The sequence below is a fragment of the Carex rostrata genome, chromosome 8, assembly GCF_964058835.1.
Source record: "Carex rostrata chromosome 8, lpCarRost1.2, whole genome shotgun sequence".
Taxonomy (NCBI): domain Eukaryota; kingdom Viridiplantae; phylum Streptophyta; class Magnoliopsida; order Poales; family Cyperaceae; genus Carex; species Carex rostrata.
In genome coordinates, this window is record NC_135925.1 from 13,021,231 (window position 1) to 13,032,339 (window position 11,109).

Sequence of the window (11,109 nt, forward strand, 5' to 3'; positions counted from 1 at the left end):
AATCGGTAAATCCAAAATATAATTTATGCTTAAATTAATTAGAGGTGCTATCCTAACAGATAGAATTCAAAACTGCTATATTAGGTTTTTACTCTTAAAAATGTCCGGTTTCAAATTTTGATCCGTATGCTTTTTATTCTCAAAGTGGAATTGGGTCTGAATCGTATACTACGTGATGAACTCTTTGGATGTAATAGTTTGAAATACACAAATAAATACCATAACTTGTATGTATAAAATCGGATACTACGCGGGGTCCAGAATAGGTCCGGTCCCAAATATTTGGTATACCATTTTTCGGCTTCCTGTTCTTAAACATCTCTATCAAATATTTTCTTATAATCTATCTAAATTAATGCCTTACTCTTAATGAAAGTTTAGGAAAAAATTCATGTATATCCTTCAAAGTTTTCGAAATTATGTATTTCTCATGTTCAAATTCATAATATCATATTTTATATTCATCTAAATTTTAGAAAGTCCCAAATTTACCTGATCTATCACTTTTTTCTATTAAAACTCGCATTTGATTTATAAAGTTCTCATTTATCCTTTATTAAAAGAAAAATATAGTATGAGCAAAATATTCAATCTTCTAATTGATCAGCTTGCAAAGACACAGTTTATTTAGATATACGCTTGTTTGTGCATCACAAACGAGTGCCTAATACCGTTATGCATAAGTCATAAGTAGAGAAATAAACCATCTGCCCTCAAAAATTGACCAATTAAAAGTGGACATTTTTTTATGAATTTTAGAATATACGTAATTTTGAGGTTTCTGCTGGTCGTACATCAAATTCCCCTACGTGATAACAAAATTTAAATTTAAAAAAAAAAAAAAAAACTATTCCAATGCAGCACTTGTAAGAAACAAATGTCTTAAGATTAGACATGAAGTGGCCATTACAAAAGAATTCATGATAATAGAATTTGAGAAGAGAATGGAAAATATCGAAGTGGTCTCTCTCTCTCTAGTCCGTTATGGAAATTTCAAAATTCAAGAATCAAAATAAAAAAAAAAGATGGTATGACAATTCCAATTCAAGTACTAAGTTTACGAGTAGGAAACATAAACACAGCAACATTCACAGGTGAAAAACATATTTGGTATTACACCATTCAAAAAAACAAGGTGCCCTTATTACCAAGTTCAAGTGTTTAGCTCTGCTTCTGAAAAAACCAGCAGGATAAAGTTTCAAAAAAGAAGAAAAATAGCGCCAAGAGAAGATGGAGAGAACCGCATTTCCAAATTAATGGAGTTCACTTGGGTTCAACCATACCTGCAAACAAAAGAGATGTGCAAGAGCTAACATCAACAATTTTATTTTCCAGAGTTGACTAAACTAAAACTGGTATCCAGGGATAAAGCAACTTCACCAATACAATATATCTAGCTGGTACAACTTCTGAAAATAAAAACCGATTTGCCCCATAGGCCATAACTCCCAGGGCATTTTCAAAATTAAAGCAACTATTTTGGGTTTGTTGCAGATAAATATCCCAACATGTCTCGTACTTAAAACTAACAGCGAACTTGTCTTTGAAATTCCAACCAAAAGTTAAATAAGGTTGTGATGGAAAGCTGTATAATCCATTAAATGCCTAACAATCTTGCATTACTTCAGATAAGTCAGTTTCCCTCTAGACCCTAATTAATTTAAAAAAACACTACTTTGCCACAGATCTTTTAATATAATTTGGATTGGTGCAAATTTGTAATGGAAGCGACTTCAAACTGATGCACATTTTGATTATATAATTTTCTTTTTTTCGTTAAACTGGTCTCATTATGACTGTAACTGAATCATAGCCAGAAATAGCAAGCCACTTAGGAAAATATTTACCTAAGAAAGGTGAAGGGTTAATCAGAAAGTTCAATACTCTATTAGAGGTATACTGAAGCAAACAAGGCATTTTGAAGCGTAATAAAGAGGGCAGAAATCATTCTCCAGGAAGCAATTCACTTTAGTGTGATGGAAACAAAAGTCTTCTAAATATTGACAACTTTTTGTCTAAAACCCTAGTATTATTCCCAGTTAAGCTAAAGCTGAAACAAAGTCAAGCCAAACAGACAGAAAAGAACTCGGGCTCCGAGTTTTTATGAACCCAGAAAGTTATGGAACGATTCAGTTTTGTTCAACTAAGCAGTTGTGATCATTTTTTTTTTAAATTGGGTATACCCGCCGATTTCTATTAGAAATCAGAGTTATGTGGAAACTTGGTACCAAACAGCTGGTACCAGTCCACAGACAAATTTTTTTTTTTTTTAACTCAGTACCTGTCCTACTCCTATAATATCAGATTATACCTCTCACGTCCCTATCTTGACCCCAGCTAACCCCCTAAGCACATCATTTCATACAACCAATATATAAAAAACACTCGGTTACAATCAAATTAGTTTCCTTTTTCTTTATTTAAACCTTATTTCAACAGTTGGTCGAGTAAGTGTGGGTCAGTTGTGACAATATGTTGGCTGACCAGATCATGAATACCCCTGCAAAATAAGGCATATGCAAGGAACACGAGGCAGCACTTTGGAATCACATCTGTGCAAAATATATACTGGAGGGTTATTGACACAAGTTTTGTTGTCCTATGCTGATATATTCGATAATTACTAAAATGTGGTAGCACACCCAATAATTTTTTTAGGTTTCTAGGGTATATCCTATTTGAGGCTTCCTAAGGGCACATACAAAACTGCTCCTGCATATAACATCTGTAAACTACCAGGTGCCCTTCGAGGAGACGGCGGGGAGGGGGGGGGGGGGGGGGGGGGGGGGTTATCTCATTGGGAGAGAGCAAGAGTGAGTGACCCCAACCCGCCACCACATCCATTTGCCCCTCTCCACTCCTCTTCTTATGCCCCTCCACGCTCTTGAGCTACAGCTCCACCTCTAGGCACACCACACCAAAATCATAGGCGGGAGAGGTTTTTGCCAGTCAAGAAAAGTATTAAAAAAAAAGAGATGATGTTGATGTGGATGTGGATAAGATGGTTTGTGCTGCCACTTATGTTGTGTTGTGATTGTTGTTATTGCAGGTCATGGAAACTGCTAGTAAAGGCTATGCGGGATTTAAAGCTGCAATTAGTTGGCAATTATGGATTTGAAATTTCTGATAGGTTACTTCATGCTCACCATGTGTCTCTAGATAGATATATTGATCATTATTGTTGCTGTTTGTAGTTCATGTTGTTATTTAGATGTGTGTTGTTGTTGGATGTTTAGATAGGATGTATGAGATGTTGTATGTGATGTTTGTTATGAATGGCGATTGATGTAATTAATGTTTTAGTTTTAATACAAATTCATTACTTGGCAGCCATTGCCAAGGTACAATGAGAGAGAACATTGGAGCCTCTGCCAATTTTTTCAGAGAGAGAGAGAGAGAGAGAGAGGTTGCATTATACCTGTACAGGATGGCAGAATTGCCAAAAGGGGGGGAAAGGTCAACTGTTGCTACTGGTGGCTTCAATTGACATTTGGATAACCTTTGCTGGGTCGAGCTGGCCGCTGCAGTAACTGGATGGGACAGCAGACATCTCTTGTCGACCTGTCCATTCTTCTCCCGACTTCAGAGTAATTGGTTTCTCCACTGCTGCAGCCCCCACGCACAGCATGTGCTTGTATTCTTCATCTCCCAAGTCTGGTATTGCCTTTGCCTTCTTGTCCCATGGGTTCCACACCACTGCAATTTCAATATAAAGTGAAATTACTCATTGTTCTTGTCGATTTACTTTTTTGTAGAGTGAAACCATGACAAGTATTGTCAATTTCACGATTGTTGCCTCAAGATTTTCTTACAATAACAATCTTGGGTTTTTATTATTTAATTTAAGGAAATCTTATTATTTGAAATTTATCCTGTTTGGACACATTTAGTTCTCTAATCTCTTTTGAGCAAGTGAGCAAGGAGAGAGGAGGGAGGGGTTGGGAACAGCTGCCAAGAATTTCCAAAAAAATAGAAAGAGGGAAGGAGCGATTACTGAGCCAGATCTATGAATATTCAGTTTTGGTGGATCTATTGTTTATGTACTTATTTTCAGGGTCGTTAGGCATTAGTGTGATCAAGGGTTAATTAAAAAAACTATATTAGATGTGTATGTGTATGTGTATGTAAACAAACAAAATAACTTGCATAAACAAGTCAGGCCAAAAAATATCTGAAAGTCCATCTTTGGCTAACGCAAATGTTTCTGTGGGTGTTAGTGTGCTAGAGAGAAAGTGAGAGGTACCAATATCTGGAAGTCCATCTTTGGCTAACACAAATGTTCTTTTCTTTTCATGGTCAATGATTGCTATCTTTGGAGGTGCACCCAGATATACCTTATCCACCTTAATCAACCAAAAAAAGAGAGAAAATACTGTTACCGGTTCAAATAGTAGTACATTCTATTATTATGAAACTAGATGATGTAAACCGTTGACTTAAAACCTTAACATACCTCAGATTCAAACACAATGGCATCCCCTTGCTCAGTAAAGCGATTATCTCTTCCCTTCAGAAAGTCTAGGAAATCTAATGTCTCAAGTCCTTCTACTCGCACTTCACTGCAAATTTAAATCTCCAATGAATCCTCAAAACTTGTCCCCATTTTTCTCAATCAAATTATGAAATAAATATCTCCTTTTGGTACAAGATAATTTTATGTTTCCTTCGCAACCTTCACTGAATGTAAATAATATAAAAAAAATACTAAAATAGTCCGAATTTGGTTTCACAAAATTGTATCTTTAGCTTTGGTTTCAGAAAATTATGACCCGCCCATACAACCACATTCAAACATTAAACAAGCTCAAGAAAGTGTTCCTTGGCAATATCGTATTAGAGAAAATAAAATCACACAAACTTCAAAGGTAGAAAAAAGGGACAAAAATGAAAAAAAAACTTCCAACAAGCCCTTTAGTTCTGTAAAATCACACAGACAGGGGAGAGACAAATATTAGTGAAATTAAAGCTGCTCAAGCACCACACACACATTTACATATACATACATTATAGGCACCTAAATTATTTTTCCCTTATTGTTTTTGTTGCAAGACATTTCTTGGAGAAAATGATAAAGGTTTATGTAAAGATTATACATATCAAGTTCCCCTTAAAAATAAAGATGAGAAATACAGTTCTGCCATTTCATGTTCTACACCCTTTATCTGCACCCCAAAGTATTTACACTTAACATGCAAATTGTTCATATCTCAATTCACATGTGCTTGATACTAATATGCAAAGTGTTTATCACTTGTCTTTTTTTTATGATCATTAGGAAGTCAAGTTAAACACTTTTTCAGAAAGGAGTATCAACATATATGGGATGCATGTAAGAAGTGTAGATAAGGGTGTAGTTATTGCTTCTCCAAAACAAACCTGCCATTCTTGTTATGAGTAACACTACAAGGTAAATTTTCTTTATATATATATATATAGAGAGAGAGAGAGAGAGAGAGGAGGGATCCACTTACACCCTTTTAAAAAGGGTGACACTGAATTACACCTTATATTTTCAAAGTTTTCAAAGTCCAAATAGTCGATCCAATATGTTCAACATGATGGAAATATTAAAATGTACTTGCAGATCAAATTTTACATTTTTTTTAATTTTTTTACTATTTATTAAGTATTTTACAAAAATGTCGTTTTCAGACCATTGAATTTTTTTACCCATCTTAATCAATAGTAAAAATATTCAAAAAAATGTAAAATTTGATTAGCAAGCACATTTTAATATATCTATCATGTTGAACGGTTTAGATCAACTGTTTGGACTTTGGAAATGTAGAGTGTAATCCGGTGTCATAAAAAAAAAGATGCAAGTGGATCCCTTCTCATATATATATGTGCCAAACTCTAATGAGATAAAGACATCAACTTAATAATTCTAATAATTCTCCTAGCAACAGTGAATAATTTATAGGCCATTTATTTTTATTCCCATTTTAATCTAATGTTTCCAGCTTGGTTTTACAAAGGAAAATGCTCATTTTTTATTTAAAAGCCAAAGAAGTGTCTGAAAAGAACAAATTGAATTTACTAGGGATGAAGTCCGGGGGGGGGGGGGGGGGGACGCCTCACCGTACAGCAGCGTGGTATTTCTTTCTTATGAAACTTAATATAACAAAAAAAAAATAGTATTCAAAGGAAAAGAAATCACAGACCTGATGTCGGATACTCGAAAGTAAGTAAGATATGCAAAAGAAAATGATAGTGCTTTCCCATCAGTGCTCGTATTTCTTACGCGAGAAGTGAGGATCAACTCACCTCCAGGTGAGAGAGCTATCCTTAACCTAAATTCACACCTGTAGACACAGAGAATCAAATATGACACTATAAGACTAAAAATAACCAAAAAAATAATAATAATAAAACAGTAAGACAATGATAATCACTAAACAGAAGGAGATACTAGTGCTTATACCAAGGAGGGGCTTTTACCAGCTTTTTTAAATGCTAGCGATGATCAACCAGTCAACATGGACCTCATAGTACAGGACAACAAGCAAAGAAAATAATAAAGGCAAGTTGTCCCTTGCTATAGCAATAGGAAAGAAAATAAGAAGAAGAAAACCTGTGAGGCCAATTCTTCAGTTCTTCTTCAGAAGGCTTCAAAATTAGGTCAACAAAACTCTTGATTGCAGTTTTGGTTGGAAAAGCAGGGGCGTTTTCCTCAATTACCCACAAATGGGTCCTTGCAAATCCCTGTTGCTCTGACATGCCATGAATTCCAACCTAGATTTTCCAGAAAAATGGGCTATTTATAAGTTTTGTGTGTGTGCACATGTACCTCTATGTAAATGTTTGCACGTGCACACGTGTGTGCGCGCGTGCATGTGTGTGTGTGTGAGAGAGAGAGAGAGAGTGAGGAGTGCAAATTATAAGAACTAAAAGCTTACTTGAGGAAAACATATTTGTATACCACCTCGGATTGGTTTTGGTGGTTTGAAACCAGCCTTGAATAAAAGAAAGAAAACAAAGATTAAGTGTTAGAGACAACATTAAGTATATTAGTTGTTGGTTGGCTATGCAACAATTAATATTTGAAAAAAAAAAACATGGAAGTATATTAGCATGTTCACGATAAAAAGGAGATGAGATCCCTTGCCAATGGATTTATTTGACATTTTTTACGATATTTCCCAAATTAATCCAACAAATGTAGAAAACTAAAAACAAGTGCTTGGATGTGCTTAGTCATCTAGATAGCCTGTCTATCAGAGTTTATAAATGGAGGAGCATTGATATCGTATCTTGTGAAATTCAGACTAAAAGTAATAAAACCATCCAATAAATGGTAAAACATTCACCAAAGCTCATCATCTTTTACATGCATGGTACATTTTCTGTATCGATTGGGTCTCATTTCTAGCCTACCCCAACTTGTTTGGGACTAAAGGCTTGGTTGTTGTTGTTGTTGTTGTTGCTGCTGCTGCTGCTGCTGCTGTTGTACATTTTCTGTATAGATAATGCCTAAATGACTGTTTGTAGTTTGATTTTGTTTGTAAAGATTTGTTTTGTCAAAACAGATAAATCGTCAATAGATCCCAGCACTTAAAAATTACATAAACAAAATCAATGAACAGATTAACATCAAAATTATATTCTGAACAAAAAACTTACTTTACTGCTGACAAAAAGTAGCTCTTCTGAGAGATTTTTCCAAGAGATTACTTGACCTCCATACAGAGAAACCTGCCATTTGCAACAGAGAAAATCCATGAATAAATAATAATCATTCAGATGTTTCTGTTATTCCACAAGTGTATTCGTATATGAGCTCTCAAAGAAGAATGCAAATGACAAGAACTAACAAAGAGTTGCAAATATAATCCAAGTTCTGTTATTATGGCTGGATTACAGATGTTTCGTAAATTCAATTCAATTCAAGGAACATATTGCTATATCGAATACCACATGTGTTTACCAGTCTGTTTCTGTGATTTATTGAGTAAATGTTTATTAATTGATGTTGGCTAATTGCATTCTATTTACACTAGTGAATGGAAATTGCACATTTACCCTCCCAATTCTTAACACTTCCATTTTTCTGTATCCACCACACCACAGTATTAGTACTTGGGCCCTTAAACAAGTGCTACATCGAATACCACATGTGTTTATCAGTCTGTTTCTGTGATTTCTTGACTACATGTTTTATTAATTGATGTTGGCTAATTGCATTCTATTTATACTAGTGAATGGAAATTGCACTTATACCCTCCCAATTCTTAACACTTCCATTTTTCTGTATCCACCACACCACAGTTTTCATACTTGGGCTCTTAAAGTAAACCGCAAATGAAAACACACAACACCTAGTTGCATAAGTTTAGACGTCTAATGAAAATTCCGCCCATCTCAATAAATAAGATATATTTTGCACTAGCTTGCATTTGTTGCTACACTAAATACTCAACAAAGATACCAAGCATGCTTGCTTTTTGGTACTGTTCATAAATGGAGAAATAAAGAAGAAGGACAAAAGAACAACTAACTACAATAGCAAAAATAAAGTATCACTTGTTGTTCAGAAGACCATGGTCAGCTTAATAAAATATGGTCAACATCATATATCTATGTGGATCAGTGTAAGACCAAGCCAATCCAGCTAGGCAAACCACATGCGCGGTCCCCACCTTTCTTTCTCCTTTTTTTTCTATTCTGTTTGTTTTTTTCTGAGGAAAATAAAGAGCTCATGACCAAGCCATGAACTTTTGACCAGCTTCGTAGTGGGAAGGTGGAAACCCATTACTAAGTCATGACCATCTATTACTGCATTATGAAAATAATTATATTTTACTGCAACAGAATAAGTAAGACAGATTGGTAATTAAAATTTTTTTTTTTTACTTTTACAGAAAAAAATATTGGAAAAAAAACAAATATGAATGCTTTTTCCGCAGCTTCAAAAGATTAGATAATGAATTTTGAGATGAAGTACAATAAACTGACCAGATGAAACAAAATGTGCAAAAAGAAGAAGATAGTTACCAAAAAGAGTTCAAGTTATCTAATATATGCCAAAAAGAAAATTTGGACAACAAAATTGAGATAAAACATTCCTTTTTACACAGTTGCATTAAAATCACCAAACATAAATGAGAAAAAATGAAATGAGAAAAAGCTAAAAAGTGTAGATCAATCACATTAGATTAGATACCAACAAGCAAACCATTGCTGATTTATGATTCTGGCAATAGAAAAACTTTCTTTTTTAGTAAATAAGGAAGGCTCGCCAAACACATATCCACGAACAGAAACCCTTAACATCGGCAATTGCTTTCAGTTTTGATAGTCATAGAACAATAAAAAGAGAAATATTACTGATCAAGCATTACAGTAATCGCAGTAATGCTTCGTTCATTTAGAACATAACAAGAAACATCCCTTGCCAGATCAGTTAGTGCCGAACCAGTAAGAGATTCATCCAGTTCCCTGACCTAAGGGAGGTTGCTCGAACTATGTTTTCTTTTCCAATTTAGATTCAGTTCGTGCAGAGATGGATGAACAAAGAACAATAAATTCAACTAGCATTACAAATTTATAAAATTCAGGAGAAATGAAACAATTCAGACCTCGATAGAAACTCCTCTAATCTCACGCAGCAAGATCTTCTCCACTCCGTTGGGTCCCTTGATGCGCTCTACCGATGGCTTTCCTTCTTCCATGGAAACGCCAATCCCATAACCAAACCCTAGCTCAAGGTTCGAGGTTTGCCCGTCTCTCTCACCCCTCCTCGAATTTATAGTGTTAGAAACAAAGCACAGCTATTAGTGAGAGAGAAGAAACGACAGGAGATCCTCTCCAGAAGGAGAGATCGGAGAGAGAACCGAAAGGTCCTCCCGACCAAGCAACTTGTTATTTAATGTATCTTGAGAGATCCTCTCCAGTTTTGACAGAACAGGATGTCTCCGTTTCCATCCTGCATCCACGTCAACATATAATTAATGTCTTTGACCCAGTCTTCCAATGGAAGGACCTAGTTCATTCTTAGTTCAAATTTTTTATGTGATCAGAAATTCGCGAAAATCTGGACTCTCAATTTTGAAATAACAAACTTGAAAAAAAAAGCGCCATTAAAGTACTGTTCATACAGATAATATCCACTCGTACCGAAATTTTTATTAATAGAAAATTAATTAATTAAATATCGATAATGAAGCTGAGTTTTTTCGAGATATAGAAAAAACATGATAGTTTATAATATCATCTAGACGTTATAGACTATCACAGTCAGGAAGAGTACCACTTCCTGCTAGTTCCTAGCCAAAACAGTGTCAATTTCTATTAAAATAGAGTCTGTTTCTAGCAGAGAAAGAGGCCGAAACAGGCTGTTCTTGACCGTGATGGTCTATAACGTCCAGATGACGTTATAAACTATCACATTTTCCCTATATCTCGAAAAAACTCAAATCCGTTCTCCATTATAAATATTTATTTAAATAATTTCCTATTAATAAAAATTTCGATTCACTGGTAGGTGTGGCAAAAAAGTTCGTGGTTCGATATTGGCATCTAACTCGTTCACTAATAGTTTGTTCGCTACTAGATTGAGTTGTTAATGAACTAGCTCGTTAGTGGTTCGGTTTATATTAGATCAGTTCAAACTGGAGCCTAGCTCATAAACTAGCTCGGTTAGGTATGAATTTGTGTGCATTTTATGTTTTCTTGATATTTTGTCATTTTGCATATTGTGCACTTAATGTGAGGTGTTTGCATACTCCATGGAATGCCTGGTTTAGATGCCATCTTCGGAAATTGCCTAAATTCGACACTTTTGCTCTATTTTCGCAACTTACTCCAAAACCTATCAAAAACACATAAAAACATGTTTGCGGTAAATAATTCAGAAAAATAGCTGCTTTGCATTCGTCATCAATATTATCAATTCCTCTTTTAATAAAATTTTATTAGTATTATTAATAATTTTAATTAAAATACTACATAAAAATAGTAATAAAAAAATTATTTTATTATACTATGATTTTCTTTTAAATAATAAATTTTCAGTATTTTTAATAATTTGAATCTAACTAAAATACTAAATGCACCCAAAATTTCTTGTTTCCATTTGCTCTCAATCAGGAACCGCAAATCTCACTCAAG

At 34.6% G+C, this 11,109-nt stretch overlaps 1 protein-coding gene across 1 annotated transcript; it reads right to left on the reverse strand.

The window, feature by feature from the left end:
* Nucleotides 1-1,017: 1,017 nt before the first annotated feature.
* Nucleotides 1,018-9,843, reverse strand: LOC144557861 (putative glucose-6-phosphate 1-epimerase). The gene is made up of 9 exons (XM_078306483.1): nt 9,579-9,843; nt 7,624-7,695; nt 6,900-6,956; nt 6,575-6,735; nt 6,165-6,305; nt 4,454-4,559; nt 4,244-4,343; nt 3,419-3,696; nt 1,018-1,283 (listed from the first exon to the last, which is right to left on the reverse strand). Exons 1-8 carry the CDS (start codon nt 9,669-9,671, stop codon nt 3,458-3,460), a joined length of 969 nt encoding a protein of 322 aa, XP_078162609.1. The 5' UTR covers nt 9,672-9,843; the 3' UTR covers nt 1,018-1,283; nt 3,419-3,457.
* Between the last annotated feature and the right edge of the window lie 1,266 nt (nt 9,844-11,109).

Excerpts from the sequence above, each read along its gene's own strand:
- LOC144557861 (XM_078306483.1), bottom strand. The coding sequence starts at position 9,671 with ATGGAAGAAGGAAAGCCATCGGTAGAGCGCATCAAGGGACCCAACGGA. Across the intron at positions 7,696-9,578 it reads TTAGAGGAGTTTCTATCGAG|GTTTCTCTGTATGGAGGTCA; the intron begins GTCTGAATTGTT and ends TGCAAATGGCAG. Across the intron at positions 6,736-6,899 it reads TACAAATATGTTTTCCTCAA|GTTGGAATTCATGGCATGTC; the intron begins GTAAGCTTTTAG and ends TGGAAAATCTAG.